General features: G+C 42.8%; 1 protein-coding gene across 1 annotated transcript in view; it reads right to left on the minus strand.

Annotated features, from left to right (window-relative positions):
• FAM120A (family with sequence similarity 120A) overlaps nt 1-23303 on the minus strand; it is a 117596-nt gene extending 94293 nt beyond the window's left edge. The window contains 2 exon segments of the mRNA XM_033236707.1: nt 2705-2951; nt 22830-23303. Coding sequence (XP_033092598.1) covers nt 2705-2951; nt 22830-23303 — 721 coding nt within the window.
• Nucleotides 23304-23478: the final 175 nt, after the last annotated feature.

Genomic DNA, 23478 nt, shown 5'->3' on the forward strand with positions numbered 1-23478 from the left:
CAAACTAACAAGCTAGAAAAGTATCAGTTGGCATCATTTTCCAAATACCATAGTCAATGTTTCTTCAACAAGATAAACAGTATTCTTCCATTTATCAAATGAGCTAAGGCATCCATATTCTAAGAGCATATGATTTTCACATTCAAAGTCAATTAATATGCCAAGCTATTTTGCATAGCATTTAAGCAAATATGGAACTTTCCATATAATGTGACACTGCCATACTCACTTTTAACATCAGAGGAAATATCCTTTTATATTTTAATATTTGAAAATATATTTAAAAGATTAGTTTTAATCCCCCAAATCCCCAAAGACACAAGAGTTCCCTTACTAAGCACTGTATTTGCGATTAGATTCAAACAAACACAACTTGTGAAATCACAATTTTGTTGACTGACTGATAATAGCAAAACATGAAATGCTTTCACAAGATAATATATAAAAAATTGTGTGGCCAGGCGCGGTGGCTCATGCCTGTAATCCCAGCACTTTGGGAGGCTCAGGCAGGTGGATCGCCGTGAGCTCAGGAGTTGGAGACTAGCCTGGCCAACATGGTGAAACCCTGTCTTGACCAAAAACACACACCAAAAAAACTAGCCGGACGTGGTGGCATGCACCTGTAGTCCCAACTACTTGGGAAGTTGAGATGGAAGGATCGCTTGAGCCTGGGAGGCAGAGGTTGCAGTGAGCCGAGATGGCACCACTGCACTCCACTATAGGCAACAGAGTGAAAACCTGTCTCAAAAAAAAAAAATGCTGGGTGCGGTGGCTCACACCTGTAATCCCAGCAAAGACAGAGGTGGGTGGATTGCTTGAGCTCAGGAGTTCAAGACCAGCCTGGTCAAGATGGTGAAACCCTGTCTCTACTAAAAATACAAAAAGTAACCAGGTATAGTGGCAGGCGCCTGTAATCCCAGCTTTCAGGAGCCTGAGGCATAAGAACTGCTTGAACCATGGAGGCGGAGGTTGCAGTGAGCCAAGATCACACTATTGTACTCCAGCCTGGGCAACAAAGTGAGATTCCATTAAAACAAACAAACAAAAAAATTGTCCAAAGATATCTTAAAGATGAAAACTTGAAGAGCACAGCCTCTGCAACCCATGGGCTGGCAGTTTGCTGATCTTTTGAAGCTTCTTTCCTACCCAGTCCCCATTTTCTGATAAGGTTTCTAGGAGGTCTGTTAGGTATATATCCTACAGTTTATTGGCTTAAAACGTACTCTCATTTGAGACCAACTGGGAGAAAGAGAAATCAATAGCGCAACTGTTGTGATACTGAATATTGGATTGACAAGTGTCTTTTTGAAATAAAGAACCAGTCCCTCCAAAAAAATAAAAATAAATTGTGACTCCTTCACTACAATTTCTAGTTGTGTAAAACTGTTTTGGAGTGTTTATAAAAATCTTTCTGATAACTAGGCATTTCTAAAACTAATCCACAATATAATCCCCTCTTGAACAGGACTGGATTGGACGGCTAGCCTCTATGGAATATATACTGCAAGGCAGCACGGTAACTGAGCACTGGAGACCACACAGCTTCCCAAACTGGGCTTGTGTGTCCGAAACAGCCCCAAATCCCATCCGATTCATGGATTCAAACCACAGGAGTGCCTCCCTCCAAAACATGTTTACTTACAGTTGGACACGATTCTTATCAACTCTAAGCAAACTAGAGCTGAATATTAAAGTAGGGTGAGACAAGCACAATGAAAGCATAAGAAAAGGTATCTGACAAAAGAGCAAAGAAAGAAAACACACAATGCAAATATAAAGTGACAGACAAATATATTACCTCTTGGGAAATGTTTTTTTTTTTTTTTTTTGGAGACAAAGTCTCACTCTGTCGCCCAGGCCGGAGTGCAGTGGTGCAATCTCGGCTCACCACAACCTCTGCCTCCCGGGTTCAAGCCATTCTTGTGCCTCAGCCTCCCAAGTAGCTAGGACTACAGGCACCCGCCACCATGCCCGGCTAATTTTTGTATTTTTAGTAAAGACAGGGTTTCACCATGTTGGCCAGGCTGGTCTCAAACTCCTGACCTCAGGTGAGCCACCTGCCTTGGCATCCCAAAGTGCTCAGATTACAGGCATGGGGGGATTATTTTTAATTAAAGAAAATTAAAAGATGTCATAGTGAAAACAAGATTTCACCCTTTCTGGGTATTCAGCATAAGGAATTCCTCCAAGGAAATTTTTTAAAGACATGTACACATTTACTTAAAATGTACGTGTTGGAAACAAGGTACGATAGCTTATTTTTGTTTCTCTTCTAAAGTAGTGAGTGTCCTGAAAATGAGGTGAAAACATCATCGTTCTAACCCCATAGCATATTTTCTTCTATTATAAACATAATTTATGTCAAAGGTTTAAATGTCTAATTTACCTAGTGACCATGTGTTGACAACTGTGATTTAGAATGTTAGTTTTTCAAAACCTTAAATAAGGTTATTCACAAAATTAATCTGAACAATTCCTGGATAGAACGATACCGATACCTCAACAAACACTTAAGAACAAAAGTAGCACATTAGCTACGCCAAAAAATAATACAAAGCAAGGAATGCTAAGGAAGAGCCCACACCTTGGTTCTCTTCAATGTGAGATACACATCCAAAACATTCAAGCACTGAATACTTAAAAGATCAATGAGCGCATCATATGGTCACTCCCTTATAAAATATTTTCACACTGCTCCACCTACCTAAGAGAGCAGCAAAAATAGGAAAACGATTTGGATTCAGGTCCAGTTGCTTGGCAACTTCATGCATCAGATATTGGCTTGTGGTGAGACTTTTCCCGTTCCGGCTCAGTTTTAGGGCATGGGCACTGAAATAGTAGGGGATGTTGCACAGTGCATAATCAGAGTCATATGCAACCAAGCCATGGAAACCATTCTCTCTGCAGAAACCAATCACTTCCTGATGGTGATCCTCAATGCTCTGTGCAACCTGGCAAACGAGAAAAAAACTTCATCAGATGTAGGGTAACACTGTAGCAACAAGCTCAATAAGCAGGAATGTTTGTACACAAGCTGAAAAATCACATTTATGGAAACTATCCATGAAAGCCGAACAGTCAAAAAAATGCCATAATAAAGTTTGTGACACATTGCTCCACTAAGAAATTTCTGTGGGACATTGCATTTAAATAATTTCCTGTCAGTAAGTTACGATCCCATCTAGACTACAAATCAATTTTCAATTGTTGTCAAGCTCAAAGATCACCCTGCTTGAAAACACACAAAGCCAGCAGACCCCATGACAGTATTTTCAAGGAAGAGACGGGGAGAAAGACACAAGAAAATAAAGAGGTGGGAAAGAGGGAGACAGAAAGAAGCCACCCAGTGTCAATGAAACCAAACCATTTCTTCAAAGTAGATCAAATGCGTCAGGTGAAATCATCAGAATTTTAAAAATAAAATAAAAGTATGATCCCTCGCCTACCTGTCAACCAGTTATTATCCTCCTAAAGCCTTCCACACGTGGAGACTGTATAAGGATGCACATGTTCACCCTCAGTGTAACTGCCACAGGCTTATTCTGTGTCCCACACACTATGTCAGGACTAGGTCTACATCAACTGCCTTTTCAGTGATGAAAAATCTAAGACACCCTCTTTACTTCTGCTGAATCCCCACTGAAACATCCACACTACCTCGGATTTCCACAACACACGAAGGAGCAAGCAGAGAAGCAACACCTCTGAGAAGTCAAAGTCCTCTGGACTCTCTAGTCCAAAAAATATAGCAAAAACACCCGGAAAAAATGTTCTAAATGATTTACAGTCCAAGACCACCAAATTCTCTCCTGCTGTTTCACATACTCATTAATACAACTAAAATTCTGGCAGATTTTTTGTTTCTACAATGGATAAGGTAATTTAGCGAACATTAATTTAAACTAAATTAGGTGATTCCAGTAACAAAGGAGTATTAACTCTCCACAGGGCCTTAGAGGAGAAAATTGTGTGCCATTCTTAACCTTAAGTTTTTAAAACTACTGTCCAATGTGTGGCTACACTGAGAGAAAGTTTATATTAAATTAAATTCAAAATTAAGTTCAAGTACTGAGAGGTCACAGGACACCAGAAGCTAACATACTAACTGGACAGCACAGACAGAACATTCTCATTACCTCAGATAATGCTACTGGACATCACTGTGGAGTTTACCTCACTTCTCACCAACTTTCATAATAAAAGCAGCTGCCACATTTTGTTGGAAAGTTAGCTATAATGAAATCTCACTGAGAGGCAAAGCAAACCTTTTCAAGATGCGTACGTAAAAGAAGAAATCACTTTCTGAATTCTTGGTAAATATTTCAATACAAACATTTTACTTTATAAGAAAAAAACACAACAACATCCAGTCAAATAACATTCTATTCTTTAGAAAAGGCAACTGCTGTTTTATCCTTCAATCTAAAAACACTGTACACCAGCTAAAACAGAATAGATTTTTCAAAAATCTAAAATTAGGCCTGCTTCATCCTCTCACTTCTAGAAATGGTAATTTCTAATCCAAGTTCTTTACCTCAAATCCTTTTATTATGTACAACTTTACATTTACAGTGATTTTTAAACTACTTTAAAATCATTAGAAATTACTGGCTTTTTTCCAGACATCTTTAATAGTTAAGTCTGTACACTCTATTAAGAGATACGAAAATGAAAGGAGACAGTAAGTGACCACTCCCTTCTTGGCTCACCCTCCCTCATTCCTCCAAGGAGATCTAGAAAAGGCAGCTTGTTCCTTAGATTCACACATGTTGGGAAGGAAGCTGGGCAGAACTAAAACAGAGGCTAAAAGGAGGTGAGAGCCCAGCCCTGCCCACCTCCATCAGCAGGGACTTGAGAGACAGCCAGCACTCATCTCCCAGTTTCACAGGGTGGGGAACAACGCCTGGGTGAGAAGGGGCTGCTGGCCCACAGTGGAAGCAAAGGCATCTCACAAGAAGTGGCTTTCTAACCAAGCCCTGAAAGGAGGGGCTGGCCCTGGGCAGGACCTCCAAGGAGAGTACCCATGGGGCATGGGAGGGAGACGTACAAAGGTCAGGAAGTGAGCCTGGCCTGTTGCCTGGACAGAGGGACCCACTGCGCTCCGACCCTGGGATCAAGAGGAAAAGTGGGGGATGATGAAGTCTGAGAGTAGCAGGGATCAGGTCTAATCTGGCAGCTTTCAAGTAATGCGGTCAGTGTTGTAAAACAGCAGGCAATATATTTCAAGAGCTGTAAAACGTTCATACTCTTTAACCCGGTAACCTCACTCCAGGAAATAGAGCCTAAGAAACCAATTCACTAAATAAACAACATTAGAAGCATAAAAAGGATCACGGTAGACTCCTAAGGGAAAAAAATAAATTACAGAGATAGACACAGTCACTATACTGTACTGTGGAGAAACAGAAAAAGCTTCAGGTAAAGTATTAAACAAAAGCATTTCAGAATACAATATCGTGTATACACAACTATATAAAACTTCATTTGTGGTAAAAGGCTGGAAAGAAAAAGGCAAAGGCCAACATAGTTGTAATCAGGGTGGTGGAATTATGCTTTAAAAATCCCTTTTTAAAAGAAAAAAAAACTAACAAAAAGCGGAGGAAGTCCTATTATAAACCATACCTACACTCTGGTCATCTCTCTGTTACAGCACTCCAGACAAACTACTGTTCTTTTACATGCATGTCTCTCCAAGAGGACAAGGGGCACAGCTTACTCATCTTTGTATCAAGGGTCTAGCTTGGTGCTGGCAGCCAGCAAGTACCAAAAACAATTAAAAACTGCCCCAGTTTTGGCGTTGCATTTGATGGTTCCCCAAAGAGTCCTTAAATTAGCAAATTAAAACTAGTAAGATACGGTCTATCCAGTACAGACCAATATCCAGTAGAACCTTATAAAACAAAGGTGGTAGCCGGGCGCAGTGGCTCACGCCTGTAATCCCAGCACTTTGGGGGGCCAAGGTGGGTGGATCACCTGAGGTCAGGAGTTCGAGACTAGCCTGGCCAAGATGGTGAAACCCCGACTCTACTAAAAATACAAAAAATGTAGCCAGGCGTGGTGGCTGGCGCCTATAATCCCAGCTACTCAGGAGGCTGAGGCAGGAGAATCTCTTGAATCTGGGAGGTGGAGGTTGCAATGAGTCAAGATTGCACCACTGCACTCCAGCCTGGGCAACAAGAGCGAAACTCCGTCTCAAAAAAAAGAAACAAAAAACCAAAAAAACAAAGGTGGCATGTGGGGCTTTCACAATTACCTCCTTCCTCCACCCACAACAGAATCACCTATTTGCTCAGAACACTTGATTTTAGATTGGCATTAAAAAGCAAAGTAATTGAACTATTAATAATTCAGTACGACTCTAATTTGCAAATGATTAACAATACCATAATCCTTCCCAAAACCAGACAGAGCATTCAACAAACATCTAACTGCTAGAATTTGTGTTCTAAAACAAAAGCTAAAGGAGCACACCCATGAACACAGCTTCACACCTGCGGCAAAGGTAGGACTTCTCCCAACCTGGCCTCAGCTCATCTTTCCTTTCTCAAGTCTCCTGAGTAAAGAGGGTTGGGGGGCGGGAGAGGGGGTGTAAATCAGAGTCTATGCTCCAACTCTGCCCCAGATACCCAACCTGCCAGGACAACCTCCCCAACAACCAATGTAAAATCTCATAGATCTCGATATTCCTTCCACTTCTAAAATTCTAGAACTCTTCCTTCTCGTTAAAATTAATTGTGCTTTTATCTGAGGAAGTGCAACCTGGCATTAAAAACCACCAGTGTAACAGAGAGGATGTCCTTTTCCATGGGTGAAGAATGGAAGTATGGAAGTGTAGTTCCGCAGTTACTCAGTGGGGGAAATGCTGGGAGTGGTGACAGCAGATCTGGCAAAGAAAATCAGAAAAAACTCTGAATGAAAGAGTTAAAAGTCAATTGCCTAGGGGTGGTAGGAACAAGATGACTCTGCATTTGTCAAAACTCATTCAATTGTACAACACACAGAATAAACTTTAATGTATGCAAATGAAAAAACAAATCAACCAGGGTGTCAGGGGATGCCAGGGTAGAATGCAGACTGACAAATGTATACAACTGTATTATAAAATGTATGAAACAGCCTCACTGAAACCACTTGAGTACCTGGCAACCAGCATACTCCACTTGTTTAAGCATGCCTCCCAGAATCTGCATTAACAATTCTGAAATTACTTTGCAGGAACACTAGGGTTAAAGCAAATGCTGTATGAGCCAGATCCTCACTGTCAGAGAAACTACAAATAATCATGCAAAAGGAGAAGGCTAGAATGAACCTCATGGTGCTGGATTAGCCATGAGACATCAGTGAGAACTGGTGTTGAGGCGAAAATGCACACATAGGTGGGTACAGAAACAATGGAAGAGCTGGTGTCCACACAGATCTCCTCACAGGGGCCCCCAAGCAGCAGGAGTACCTGAAGCTGTCAGCTACGAGGGCCCAGACACAGAGACACTCCAGCAGCAGGACTACACCAGCGCCCCGACCAAGGTTTCCAGGCACCTTCTCCATGACAAAGAACCAGGGCTTCTCTTTGGAGACAGCTGACACTGGAGCAGGAAAACACAAGGTGCACCTAAAGCATCTTGTAGGTCCAGAAAGCAAGGAAGCACTCCCAAAACAAAAGGATGGCCTGTGTCACACGGGCCAACCCAAGAGAGCTCCCACAGCCAGAGTCAGGATAATGTGAGCAAGGATAAGGCAGAACTGGATATAACCCCAAGTGAATTGATTATGACCCTAGCAAGAGGACGGGAGCCCATAATGATAAAAATAAATGATTAAATAAATGAAGGGAGAAGAGACACATTTTCCCTACAGAAAAATTCAAATAATACCATATAGTTTTCTCCCCAACAGGTAGAGTTTAACCCTCTCCCCTTTGAATGTGGGCTGGACTTAATTACTGCTTCCAAAGGATGAGGATGTTACAAATGAGCGAAAGGAAAACTGGTCACTACAGAGCAAACACTTGCAGACAGCTCCTTACCCAAGCAACCAAGGTTGGCATCGTCCAGTGCTAAGCCAAGTCAATGCCATGTGCCATGTGGGGTGCTGAGAAGCACCCCACACCTCTGGGCTAGTCTTCTCCCAAACACACGCCATAATTTAATATGGAGAAAGCATCAGATAAACCCAGATTGGGGACATTCTATAAAACACCTGATTAGTACTCCTCAAAAGTGTCAAGATCACCAAAGACACACAGAGAAGCTGTCCCAGAAGACAGGGGATGGAGGATACCAGAGGTCCTGACCAGAGTCCCAGAAGAGAAAAGGACACTGGTGGGAAACAGATGAAATCCAAATGAAGTCCATAATGAAGTTCACAGTAGTCTACCAAGGCTAGTTTCTTGGTATAGATCACTGTGCCAGCTAGCAGGAAGTGAACATTCCCTGGAAGCTGAGTGAAGGATATTTGGGAAGTCTGTACTACCTTTGCAAATTTTCTATAAAATTATTCCAAGTAAGTTTATTTTTCTAAAAAAAAAAAAAACAAGACAAGACAAGACATCAGCTGAAAGACTATTTCAAACCACTTTATTAGATGAACAAAGTATAACAGACACGTGAAAAATAAATCCTGGCCTAAATGCAAGTTTCAAAAAGCCTATTACATAAAAACAGAAATCTTCCCACAGATAGTCCAGTTGAAAGAAACAGGAAAACCTACAAAGTATGGAATTTGGTTACCAATTAATTTATGAGTGAATAAATGCAGTCAAACTACTAAGAATATTCGTAAGAGGCCCAATATACAATTCCTTAAGATTTAAATCATGGAAAGTCTGGTTAAAAATCTGGTCAAGGACATGAGCAGGGGTAAAAAGATGATACAATGCAACGTTGGGTGGGAATGGAAAAAAGATTCTGGGTTGCATCAAAATAACTTACGAGGCAGTTATTTAATTAAGAATAAACATTAAGTACCAGGCTGAAGCTTTGGGGATTCAGGGTCTGACAGACTTGAGCTCCCGTGCTATTCATCTGCTCTTCTGAAGTGCCTTCCTGTTTTCCTTTCTCCTGCACTAAGCTACTCTCTCACTCTTGTGTATCTGCTTCTTCTCTTCCCTGGCTTTCCAACACCTGGCTTGGACTGGGCATAATATAATGAAATGTGTACTTCCAGTTCTTAATGTTAATTTCAGAAGTGAATTAAAACTATTAAACACAATGTTGAGATTATTTCATTTTGAACCCCCTCGAAGAACAAAATGACGTAAAAAATTAAGCCCTGAAAACACTTACTTACAGGTAGCCCTTGAAAGGGGGTAAAGTCACTCACCGAACTATGAGCTGCCTCCTTACTGAAAGTCCCAGGCTAGTAGCCACTGAAAGTATCTGCCATTTCAAAAGCACCAGGCCTTGATTAATTTTTGTCAGGGCTACCATTTCCACTCTATCAAAATGCAAGCTTTGAGATCAAGGAAGTGAAACTCTCAAATTCCTTCTGTAAACAACCCCGAGGAGCATTCTGCTTCTCATCCCTTGTGAAGTGATGACGCGGCCAGTGTCCAATAGAACACCCTAACCTGGGGCAGCCAGCATGGGAAGCACAACACTTCTCAGCTTCTTCCTCCCTGTCTACCCCTCCTCAAAAAATATGCTAGGTGTCATTAGTGTTAAGAAGTTTTCCCAGCACTTTGGGAGGCCGAGAGAGGCGGATCACGAGGTCAGGAGATCGAGACCATCCTGGCTAACATGGTGAAACCCCGTCTCTACTAAAAAATACAAAAAACTAGCCGGGCGACATGGCGGGCGCCTGTAGTCCCAGCTGCTTGGGAGGCTGAGGCAGGAGAATGGCGTGAACCCGGGAGGCGGAGCTTGCAGTGAGCTGAGACCCGGCCACTGCACTCCAGCCTGGGCGGCAGAGCGAGACTCCGTCTCAAAAAAAAAAAGAAGTTTTAAGAAGTGGCAAAAGGGCCCGTTTCTGGTCTCAAGAAAGTACTCTGTACTTCATTTAAGATGATAATTTTATGCCACTCTAAATTTACCAAATATTCCTAGGTAAATCTTTTTATCTCATTAGATTTACATTTCATCATTAAAAAAGCAGATATATCAAAACTCAGGACTTTTACAAAGTATAACGACTAAAAAACTCCCAAGCTTACTTGGCAAGTATAATGTTTATTAATTCTGAAACACAGCTACGGGCCGACCCCATAAGAAAAAAACTTCACACTGTTACTCACTCCTAGTCTCCAGTGAAGAAACACTTCTGGCCGGGCGCGGTGGCTCACGCCTGTAATCCCAGCACTTTGGGAGGCCGAGGCGGGCGGATCACAAGGTCAGGAGATCGAGACCATGGTGAAACCCCGTCTCTACTAAAAATACAAAAAATTAGCCGGGCGCGGTGGTGGCGCCTGTAGTCCCAGCTCCTCGGGAGGCTGAGGCAGGAGAATGGCGGGAACCCGGGAGGCGGAGCTTGCAGTGAGCCGAGATCGTGCCACTGCACTCCAGCCGGGGCGACAGAGAAAGACTCCGTCTCAAAAAAAAAAAAAAAAGAAACACTTCTACAGTGAGGTTTGTGACTCTGGCACCAGCTGGGTGAACTCCACTGCCTACTTTAGTACTTTCTGTACTTCCATTTCTTCATCTGTAAGAATAATAGTATTCCTCTGTCTCATAGGGCAGCTGCGATGATTAAACATACTACACGTAAACAGCTCAGAAGCATTCACAAATAATAAGCACTTGACAAATGTCAGTTACTATGTACCTTTAAGGAAGCTACGTAAAAAGGTTTCTTTATGCTTTTCACACAGGACCTGAAACGCTATGGGTTCTCATACATAGATTTTCTGACACTAGGAAAACACCGTTCACGTGGTTTTTCTTCAGAATAATTTTACACCAGTTCAGGCAACAACGTGACACACCCTCCAGCCCACTATCTGATTCAGAAGATAAAAAACAACCTGATCATAAGAGCGTATAGGTTCACCTAAATTACTTTGTTTTAAAAAACAACTACCAAAAAGGCAGTTTTGGGCCCCTTCCCAATGGGCAGTCAATAGCTCTGAGGTGGGAAAAACTAACACTGAAGCTTCTGTTCCCTACTCTAGTCCAACTAAAGATGAGAACATTAAAAAAAGTCAACTCCAATTTGGTGGCAGAGTTTTGTTGCTGTTTGAAGGGCAATTTAAATGCTATGACACATAGCAGCAATGCCTCTAAAAAGAACTCTCTCTCTTCAGGTAAGGCGAAATCATAGCTAAACAAGCTTATCTTACACATCTCGTTTAGAATAAATGAGAACTGGGTACAGCGATATTAAAAACAAGGAAAACATTTCTTAAAATAAGGGAGTGGGACATGAAAAGATGCTCAGCTTCACTCATTATTACAGAAATATAAATCAAAACCACAATGAGACACTGTATACTTCACACCCATTAGGATGGCTACTATTTAAAAAAAAAAAGAAAATAAGTGTCAACAAGAATATGTGGAGAAAAATACATCCCTTGTGCACTGCTGGTGGGAATGTAAAATGGTGTGGCCTCTTGGGAAATAGTATGGTGATTCCTCAAAAAACTTAACACAGAACTACCCTATGATACAGCAATTACACTTCTAGGTTGAAAGAATGGGTCCGAAGAGATGTCAGTACACTCATGTTCACAGCAGCACCATTCACAATGACAAAAAGGATGAAGCCCAAGTGTCCATCCACTGATGAATGGATAAACAAAATGTGGTCTACCCAATACAACAGAACGTTACTGAGCCTTCAGGAGGACATTCTGACACGTTACAACACGTATGAACCTCGAAGACATTGTGTTAAATGCAATAAACCAGACACAAAATTACAAATACTGTACGATCTCATTATATGACGTTCATAGAGTACACAACTTCAGAGACAGAGGTGGTGGCTACCAGGAGCTGGGGCAGGGAAGGAATGCGGAGTTACAGTTTAGTGGGTACATAGTTTCAGTTTGGGACGAGGAAAAAGTTCTGGGGATAGATGGTGGTGGTGGTGGTGATACAACAATGTGAATATACTTTATGCCAATCTCAGTACTATGGGAGGCCGAGGGTGGTAGGTCACTCGAGGTTAGGAGTTCAAGACCAGCCTGGCCAAGATGGTGACACCCTGTCTCTACTAAAAATACAAAAATTAGCCGAGTGTGGTGGCAGGCGCACACTGTAATCCCAGCTACTCAGGAGGCTAAGGCAGGAGAATCGCTTGCATTTGGGAGGCAAAGGTTGCAGTGGGATGAGATCACACCACCACGCTCCAGGCTTGGTGACAGAGTGAGACTCCATCTCAAAATATATATATATATACATATATATACTTAATGCCACTGAACTGTACACTTAAAAATGGTTAAGTTGGTAAATTTTATGTTATGCGTATTTTACCACAATTTTAATTAACAATAATAATAAAAAGAAGGGTATCTCCCTGTCTTCTCAGAAGGCCTAGGTGCTTGGCTCCAAAATTAACTTCCTACTTATAAAAAGGGAGAGTTTTCCTTTTCCTTTGACTAAGGACAAATAGCATGTATGTAATAGTTTGTATCTGCCAGGCTGTATCAAAGGGTGATACTTCTTTTTTGCTTTTGCAATCTCTTTTGCACACACTGCTTGTGATGTGATCACAGTCTGGTTCAATGGTTATTCAATAATACAGGTTAGGTGTCCTTTACTGAAACACTTAAGACCAGAAGTGTTTGCATTTCAGGCTTTTTCAGGTTTTGGAATATTTGTTATTATGCTTACCAGTTCAACATTCTAAATTCAAAAATCAAAAATCCAAAACGCTCCAATGAGCATTTCCTTTGTGCATCATGCTGGTGCTCAAAAAGTTTTGGATTTTGGAGCATTTCAGATTTGGGATGCTCGAATTGTAAAACTGTTTGATTTTTCCCTCTAAAAATATTAACAATAATAACAATAATAAAGGAGTGGATGTCATGAAAGAAATGCAAATTAAACTTTACAAACTTTAAAAATAAAAAAATAAAATGATAAAAGGAGGAAACACCCACATAATTTGTATTCATAATCTATTTAGCCTAATCTAGTAATTAATGACTCAGCTAAATCCTAGCAACATCATTCTTATTAAAATATCATTCTAAAATATAAAACATAAAATTTCAATAAGAATCTCAGGTTGATACTATTTATTTCAAGATAGTAACACTTGCAAAGTCTTCATAGGTCCAGGAAATTGAACCGTCTCATCCATGCAGCCCAGTGACCCCTCCAATAGTCTGGGCTGGCTTGTTCCTACTGTTCATAAATATGCTCCAGCTCAGAGGATGAACGATGCACTTCAGACCTGTCAAGTCAACCCTCCAGCAATAAACCCTCTAGTATACTTCCCTGCACTAACCAGTAAAACACCAACATGGTAAATTCATCCCTTCAAGAAAGTTAATTGATTCTAGAGACAACTGAGAAATGCCAAATGACTGGAGCACAAAAGTACTGTTTCTAAATCATGGATCCTAAACTCTATAATGCAGACTGACCATCACCTCTGCAAATATTGCAGTGGGTCAAGTTCAAGTCTACACTTTTCCCTGAGATGCCTAGAAACAATGTGTGATAAAGCCAGGTATAACAAGAGGAAAAGTGGCTAAATGCAGCCCATTTCCCTAAGCAGTCACCCCTTTTATGCCCTCAACACATCTCCTAAGTTAAGAAGCATAAAAGGCTTATTCAAAGATAAAAGCTCTGCACCAGGTGGCCAAGCTGACACCAGTGATTTTGGAATTAACTCTATGGGGACTTTAAAACTGCTGCTTCCTACCATCTTTCTGTCATCACACTTCCTTGCCTGTAACTGGTGATTCATATCCACTTATCAAATATTTTCTGAGCATGTACTACACACCAAGTACCATTCTAAGAGCTGGATAACAGGCAAGGTCTTCATCAGATTTACTTCTAGAGAAAACATAAAAATAAACAAAAATGGGGACAGGTGCAATGGCTCACGCCTTTAATCCCAGCACTTTGGGAGGCCAAGGCAGGCGGATCAGAGGTCAGGAGTTCGAGACCAGCCTGGCCAACATAGTGAAACCCCGTCTCTACTAAAAATAGAAAAATTAGCTGGGCATGGCGTGTAATCCCAGCTACTTAGGAGGCTGAGGCAGAAGAATCGCTTGAACCCAGGAGGTAGAGGTTGCAGTCAGTCAAGATCGTATCACTGCACTCCAGGTTGGGCAACAGAGTGAGACTTTGAATTTAAAAAAAAAAAAAAAGCAAAAGTGAAATAAATGGTGAACTATATGGAGACATTTAGAGAATTTAAGAATATTTTTATCTGAACTGTGATTCACTTAAATGCCTGTTTTATTTAGAAAATTATGCCTATAAATCTACTGAAAAGTAGTCTAATTTTTCAAATCCTAAAATCTCTCTTCTTCATATTATGCGATATTTGACATTTATTCCTATGGTGTAGTGCTTATTAAGGTTGGAATGTGTACTATGTGTTAGTTTCTTCCTATTCATACAAATTTCAGAAAACTAAAATGAAGAACAATGTCGATCTAAACATGTTAGACATAGGAGGAAGTATACTTGTATTTTGATTCAGAAAATTAAGTTGTGGTTTTGATTACTTTCTTCCTGGTATACTTGGACATCTCTATTGCAAACATTTATATGACTTTACAAAGGCATAAAGCTTAGAATTTTTTGATTTGCTCATACCAAAATTTCCTTACCTTGGTACTACTGGTATTTTGGGCCAGATTATTCTTTGCTATGGGGGCTGTTCTGTGCACTGTAGAATGTTTGGCAGCATCCTTGGCCTCCACCCAATAGATGCCTTCAGTTAACATCCTCCCCCAGCTGTGACAACCAAAAATGCTTCCAGGCACTGCCAAATGTCCCCTGCCAAATGTCTCAACTGTTAACCCTACTTGAGAGCCACTCACAGGTCTTCACTGAGTAAATATATTGTTCTACAGTATCAAAGAAAGTTCCAAACAAGAAAAAAAGGATTTAAATGAACCTCTTCAACCCAGAGGCTATAGGTTCCCTGAAGGTTTCCTTCCTTTCCTATTCTGTTCACTCCTCCAGGCCTGGGCATTAACAGGCACTCCAGCGTTTGCTGAGAGGAGAATTAACCACCACTGGGAACCAGTCAGAAAAGAGTGTATGAGAAATTTAAGATTAAAAAAAACAAATCTTAAGTAATGGCCATTGATCCAGATTTTGAAATAATTTGTCTGGGTATATAATGGAACGCAGCAAATATTCTGATTAGAGTTGAGTGCCTATGGTAAGCATTAGGGGGTACAAGAGGAGTAAACACACGGTCCCTGGCCTCAAGGAGACTACGGGTGGCTGGGGGAGGTAAATATGCAGCTATGCAGGTAGGTGCAATACAACAGACTACAGAACGTCCACGGCAAACACACTATGCTGTGTGTGTATTCCCGGTCCACTTTTTCAAATATCAAGAGATTCCACAAAGAAGGCTGGCATTTGACATGGGCTTTGAAATATAAGTAAAATTTTGATGAGCAAAAGTAGGACACAGTACAGTAGTTAAACAAGAGGGAATGACATAAGCAAAAGCTGGATATTTCTTGGGGAAATAGTGAGCAGTTGGGTTGGGAACATTTAAAAAAGTACAGTAGAGGGATTGTGAAACATGAAGTAAGGTCAAATGAGTTCAGTTCGCAGGAAGGTCTACAAGTCTGAACAGGAATTTGGACTTAATGGTTTTGCTCAAGTCCCAACAGGAGAGTGACCTCCCTGAAGATGTGGCCGTCTACCCTGCCAAAGCTGTGCAAGATTAGTTCCACCGGGGAGCGGGGGTAGGTGCAGAGGCCATTCTGACTGCTACCTACAGTAATACAAAAGGGTAATAACAAGGAATTTACCTATAGTATATGCCTTGCATTCTATTTTTCATTCTATTTTATTCTCTGTCATTTTTAAATAATGGCAAACATCCAATAATTTGGTTTCACAACCCACCAAAGGGTTTGCAAAGCATTTCTTAGAGCTTTTGGGTAAATACAGTGAATTCAAATGTTGAGGGTACCAGAAAAAAGGAAGAGTATAACAGTTAAGTAGGAGACTACTGAGCCAGAATTGGCCTGGTGTGTCATTATTCTAGGGACTGGGAGGATGGGATGCTGGAATAGCAAGCATGACTCTATGGTGGTAGAGGGTGTAACTCTGAAGTGTGTGATCATGAAGCTCAAGCTCATTATACTAAAAAGGAAGCCAACAGAATGGGAAAAGAGAAATGGCAGAAGGCAAGCAGGGACAGACAGTGGGAGTGGCAAGGGGCGACAGGGACACAGCATTCACAAGTGTTAAAGGTGGGGTCACTTTTCTCACTAATTATATAGTCCAAGCTCGGGAGTATCTAAAGTGCAATTAGAAATTCACTCCAGTTGCAGAATCAGGATGCCAGATTAGAGATGTGAAAAGTCAGTGTCTGTGTTGATGGGACACAGTATAAACAATATATAAGTATGTAAAACCAGGTGCTGAAGTCTTTGAGGACAGTGAGGCTGTCCCTTGGAAATGGTGAGATGTTGAATAAACTTGTGGTTAGCACTCACCTCAAAAGATGTAATACTGAGAAGTACATAATAAAGAATATACCATGGAAGTGGCCAAGAGGATTGTGGCATTTAAGGAAACATCATATTGCAGTAACCCCAGGAAATGGAAGCATTTTGATCACTGAAAAAGGTTCAAGGAGGCAGACAGGAAGAGACAGAGTGGTTTTTGATAGGTTTAATTTTAAAGTTAAAAAAAAAAGAAGGAAGAGATTTAGATGACCATGATAATTGTTGATAAAGATCAGTGCTCAAATAAATTATTGGCACAAGAGCTGAAGCTAACTTAGAACCAAGTTTTCCTTCACTTGGCATTTTTAAAATGGAATAATTTTAAATAAAATCTGGGTTTCTGGCTTTCTTGCAAAGTCTGAAGGTCTGGCAATGTTGACTCTATGGCCCTACGTGGCTTTTAAAATGTGCATACCTTTGGCTCTACTGTATGTATATACCATGTGTACACCATCTGTCGGGGTTGGATAAATTATGGAATACTATTTAGGGACTGAAAAGATTTAGGGCTCTAAGTATAGACATGGAAAGACTTCTTACAAATAAAAAAGCAAACTGCTGAATAACGAATAGTGTGATCACATTAATGTGAAAAAATAGAACTATATTATAATAATATGTATTATATAACTTATGACATAAAATATATGGCCTACACAGTCACTGTGGAAAATGTATGGCAATTCCTTAAAAAGAAAAACAGAGGATTACATATGACCCAGCAATTCTACTTCTGAGTATATACCCAAAAGGAGCGAAAGCAGGAACTCGAACAGCTCTCTGTATACCATGCCCATAAAAGCATTACTCAGTATTCACAATAGTCAAAAAGTGGAAGCAACCCAAGTACCCACCAGTGGATGAACAGATAAACAAAATGTGGTGCAGAGATACAGTGGAGTATTCTTTAGCCTTAAAAGTTAAGGAACTTCTGACACAATCTACAACATGAATGAATCTTGAAGACATTATGCTATGTGAATTAAACTAGTGACAAAAGTAGTACAATAGAGAAATATATACAATGACTAGTTTGAGGTATAATATGGTCAGTTTTGAACCTTAAACATTTTCCAGTCAATTAAAGGTCCTTAAGAATAAGATACACGGCCGGGCGCGGTGGCTCAAGCCTGTAATCCCAGCACTTTGGGAGGCCGAGGCGGGCGGATCACGAGGTCAGGAGATCGAGACCATCCTGGCTAACACGGTGAAACCCCGCCTCTACTAAAAAATACAAAAAACTAGCCGGGCGTGGTGGCGGGCGCCTGTAGTCCCAGCTACTCAGGAGGCTGAGGCAGGAGAATGGCGTAAACCTGGGAGGCGGAGCTTGCAGTGAGCTGAGATCCGGCCACTGCACTCCAGCCCGGGCTACAGAGCGAGACTCCGTCTCAAAAAAAAAAGAATAAGATACACTGGCTGGGCGCGGTGGCTCACACCTGTAATCGCAGCACTTTGGGAGGCCGAGACAGGTGGATCACGAGGTCAGGAGATCGAGACCATCCTGGCTAACATGGTGAAACCCCGTCTCTAGTAAAAAATACAAAAAAAAAAAAAAAAACTAGCCAGGCGAGGTGGTGGGCGCCTGTAGTCCCAGCTACTCAGGAGGCTGAGGCAGGAGAATGGCGTAAACCCGGGAGGCGGAGCTTACAGCGAGCTGAGATCCGGCCACCGCACTCCAGCCTGGGCGACAGAGCGAGACTCCGTCTCAAAAAAAAAAAAAAAAAGAATAAGATATACTGTCAGTGTTCAGGATCTACTGATGGACATTTTTCTTCTGAAAAGAAACTTTTTCTTCTGAGTAGAAGCTTGGCTATTCCTATCCTAACTAGAAAACATAGTAGAAGCGGTTAGCTATCATAATTGACCTGAGGGTGAACTGTAGGTAGGCACACCCACAAAGTACTCTTACACAAAGAAGCTGAACTCTGACTTTAGCACTCCACTTCCGTCTTGAGGTTACTAATGACTTGTCCCCAGATGTCACTTAATCACTAGATCCTGTTTTTTCCGCATGTAAAATGGGGTAACAAAGCACTCTGAGGATTAAATGATATGGCATATGTGAGAAAGGACCTAGCAAGGACCTGGTCTGATACCATTCTCTCCCCCATCAAGTATACATGAAGAGAAATCATCTCTAAATACAAACATGTAATTATGCTAACCATGAAAATTCTAAACCATAGTCTAACCTCACATTCTTCCACTGACTTAAAGCATGAATGCCATTTTATGTAAGAGCATTATTTAACAAAACTCCAATGGAAGCAAATTCAGAAGATCTGAAGGACTTCATTATAAACCCTTACACTGATACCACAAGTCACATAGCAGAAACATTTATGAAAGCTCCAGTGACCAAGATTTTAAAATAAACATGTCATTTACTGAAGTTTCAAAGGTTATAATGACCCAAAGCACACAAGAGGAAACTGTCCAAGTAACTAGCTAAAACCAAGTTCAAATTAGGCTATTTCAGGACCTGTCCAAAACTAGTCAATACACAGGCCAACGTATTATTATTATTTTCATTGTTCTGGCTCTCCTTCCATGTAGACCAACTTCTAATGGTTAAAGAAATACAATTACTACTACTGAACAAAAAATACAATTATTACTCTGTAAAAGAAATAATCTCTAAGTCAAAAAAGATTTCTCCTGGCCAGGCACAGTGGCTCACACCTGTAATCCCAGCACTTTGGGAGGCCGAGGCGGGTGGATCACGAGGTCAGGAGCTCAAGACCAGCCTGGCCAAGATGGTGAAACCCCGTCTCTACCAAAAACCCAAAAATTAGCCGGGCATGATGGCAGGCACGCCTGTAATCCCAGTTACTAGGGAGGCTGAGTCAGGAGAACCACTTGAACCCAGGAGGTGGAGGTTGCAGTGAGCCAAGATCACGCCACTGCACTCCAGCCTGGGCAACAGAGTGAGACTTCATCTCAAAAAAAAAAAAAAAAAGATTTCTGTAAGCAAGGGTAACAAGAAATTATGCCCCTCCGCCAATTTACAAAACAGGAGAAAGCACCAGTAAGATGCTTAAAGTTTTTATAAATGTCTCATTTACCCAACATTATATATACTGAAGTGTTCATGTCAATTCCTTTGCCAGTGGTTTTTACTTAATCTTAAAAAAATTATCATACGGTAAAATTAACACGTTTACTTTGGATGAATCATTCTGATTTTAATGTACAGTAGCATCACCACCATCAGAATACAGAACAGTTCCATCACTCCACAAAGCTCTCTCCTGCTGTCCCCTTAATGTGTACATCCTTCCTCTCCTCTACTCCCAGCACCACTGAATGGGTCCCCATCACTATAGTTTTATAATCATCCCTTTTGAACCTGGCTTCTTTCACTCAGTATAAAACCTTAATTAAAGACTCATGCAAGTTGTTACCTACACCTTCCTTACTGCTGCTAAGTAGCATTCCACAGTATGGCCTTACAGTAGTTTAACCATTCACTTATTAAAAGATACTTTGTTTCCACTTTTGGCTATTATGATTTAAGCTGCTATGGACATTTGAGTATGAGTTTCTGCGAAAACAAAAGTCTTCATTAGGAAAATACCCAGGAGTGGAACTGCTGGATGGTATGATAAATGTATGCTTAACTTTCTAAGAAATTGCCACTGGTTTCCGGGGTGGCGGTGCCGTTCTGCATTCCCGCAAGCAATGTGTGAGGATCCAGTTGCTCAGCATTCTTGCTAGCACTTGGTATTGCTCAAATTTTTTTCTCTTTTAGCCATTCTAATAGGCCTGTAGTAGATACCTCATCATGGTTTTAAACCTTTTAACCATTTTATGGGTATATTTTATTAAATGGTATACACTGTTTCAATCCCTTAAACAGAGAATGCTGAATATTAATTTTTATGACTCAAAATCATCCTTATAGAATACACATTGTACTACCCTCAGGAACTACTGAAGTACATAGGGTTGTTTTCCTTTTCTTAAAATAGCCCCAGAATTATGTTTGCTTTTTATAGCTTTTTAAATCTTCACTCTTGTTGTCACTTCTTGCTATTAATGGTGCTCCTGCCTCTGGCAGACTCTCCTCTTCACCCTCTTCTCAAGCTGAGTTTAGAAAACAGATAACCAAGCTTGTTAGAGTTACATCTAAAAAGAGACCAGTCCGTGAGTGAGAGAGCTTAAAAGGATTCTTCAGTGAGGAAAGTAAAGGCACCCCCCCACGCCCGCCAACCCCCACAACATTGTACCCAAACTTCCTGACATCTTGCTTGGTTGCTGAGAAATTTCTAGTAGCTAAATCTCTTAGGCACTTTTCAAAAAAGTAAGGTCGCCAGCTAAGAGACCACCAAGTAATCGAGTCATTACAATATTCATTTTGTGCAATTTACACTATAATATGATCCTAGCTCAATAATTAAAAGCTTAGCAAAAGCAAAATATAGACAAAATTATCCCCTGTCCAGAAACCTAAGTGAATAAGACGATCTTAAATGGAGCTTAAATCTAGTTTCCAAACACTTACACATTGGTCTGAATTCTGAGCACCTACTAGGTGTGCGAGGCATTCAAGGGGGTGCAAAGATAAAGAAACTGTAGAATTAAAAAGAACTCAGTTCTTTAAAGATACAGTGACCATATGCATACACACTGATTCTAATCCTAAATAACATTCAGTGTTCCCTTGAAAGTCGCCTGACTAGTTAAGTAGATAGCTGTGCGGTTACCAAAGGCAAGTAAGTGCAGCGCATCCTGTCTCTTAAGTAGTCTTTTCCATCTCTGAACAAGACTAAACTATGAACACTTTTACGCTCTATTAGGGAGATGGATCGCCTCAGACAAATGGCAGCACCTCACTTCCCTGAGCGCCCCAGGCTCCGATTCAGAAATTACTAGGCAGGCACTTCCTCTCACCCGAACTTCCCTGAGGAATGGCAGTTGTGTGTCTGCCAGGCGTAGGGGCCAATCGGGACTCTGCCGGCCGCCTCCACCCACGACTTAAACACCATCTCACCAATTGCAACCGGATCGTGGGTGGGACTTCCGCTATCATTTTCGGCTTAACTACCACCATCTCGTCGCGGGCACCGGGGGCAACCGCGAAGACAGAATTTCACAAACTTTCAGCTCCAGCAGTTTCAAGGAAATGTCGAAGAATGACAAGATGGAAGGCAGAGTGGCAAGAGCTAAGACACCAAAAAGGCCCCCAAAATTTGTTTTCAAGAAAACCAATGAAAAAAGCAAGCAATCAGAACGTGAAGTCCAGGATCATGTATGTGCTTATCTCCACAGTCACTGCTGGGTCCTGAAGTTCTCCTCTGGCCCCGTGCCAGCTGCGGAACCCTCTGCCAAAGGGCCAGAGGAGGCCGGTGATGGAGAGCTCTGATTACCCACCCGTCAGGGCGCCGCTGAAGGTCACTGAATACTTACTGTGCACCCGAAAAATAAATCCTGCGAGTTCACGCCCCGCATAGCTCGCCCCCTGACTCTGAAGGACTCCTTTCGCGTGGGATCTACAAAACCGAACTGCCTTAAAGACCTTTCACACCGACGTGAAGTCACAGAACTGACAAAATCCCATCCTGTCAAAGTGCACGGTTCTTTGAAATCTAACACAAAAAGTCATAGAAAGATTCTCTAAACACCCTGTACTAAGAGGAACACGGACAGGGCACTGCGTTCCGAAGTAGAGGCCAGGGCACTGGCCCTTAGACACGTCTCGCTGTCACCGGGCTAACAGCATTGGCAAGGGCGGCGGCAGCAGCAGTGATATCTGCAGCCCCCAAGGGCCCTGGCGAAACCCCCTCTATTACTCTGTATCCTGCTTGCTTCCAAGATGAACCTGTTGCTGGGAAAGAACAGGCTAAATTAGAAAAGGGAGTCATATTTTGTCAAAGTGGAAGGTGAGTGATAGCCTGCCCGCCCCCACCGGACGGGAAAAACTAAGGATATTGGGGATGATGACACTGCCGCCTCCGAATTCTCGTCCGGTGCTCTCTCCCAGCCCTCAGGTGTCCCCACGCGGCCGAGGACCCCGAACAGGGACAGCTGGAGGCGGGCTTGGGCAGCGCGCGGCCTGCACTCGCGGCCATCCATCTTGCGGCCCGGCCCGGCTATCCCGAGCCAGGGCTGGGGGAGCTCGCTGCCCCCAGCGCCGCCACGGCCGGGCGACATTCTGTGCCCTGGGAAGGGGGATAGGGGTGCGGCGCGGCCCCGGTCCCCGGCCCGCCCGGATCCCCGGCCTCACCTTGACGTGGAAGCGGATGAGCGCCAGGCGGATGCAGTGGGCCATGCAGACGGGCGGCAGGAACCAGACCTTGGGCGGCGGGGTGCCCTTGTTCTGGACATGGCTGACGATCTGCTGTGCCGTCTGGCGCTCGTTGCCCTGCCGCTTGACCCACTCGTGCAGCCGGGCCTTCTCGAGCGCGCCGTTGAAGAAGACGAAGAGCTCGATGTTGCCGCCGAAGCAGGCCTTGGCCAGCGCCGCCAGGTAGCCAAGCATGTGGTTCCACTGGCCGCCGCTGACCCAGTCGGTGTAGAAGCCACCGTAGAGGCGGTGCAGGCAGTTGTCCGCGTCCACCAGCAGGCGCAGCGGGGTCTGCGGGGGCCGCTGCCGCCCGCCGCCCACCAGGCTGCCCCGGGCCAGCTTCTGCAGCTCCACCGGCACCACGGCGCTCGGGCAGTGCTTCTCGATGTAGTCCTGGAAGCCCTGCACGCCCATGGCGGCGGCGGGGGCGCGGGCGCGGGTGCGGGCGGGGGCGGCGGGGCCGGGGGCGGTGGGGCCGTGGCGCGCGGGCGGGCGGGCGGGCGGGGGCGGCGGCCTCTAGGGGGGACTGGGGCGGGTCGGGGGCGCGCTCATGGCCGCCGCGGCCGCCATGTGCTGCCGCCTCCCAGGG

Source organism: Trachypithecus francoisi, unplaced genomic scaffold, assembly GCF_009764315.1.
Source record: "Trachypithecus francoisi isolate TF-2019V2 unplaced genomic scaffold, Tfra_2.0 Lachesis_group16, whole genome shotgun sequence".
Taxonomy (NCBI): domain Eukaryota; kingdom Metazoa; phylum Chordata; class Mammalia; order Primates; family Cercopithecidae; genus Trachypithecus; species Trachypithecus francoisi.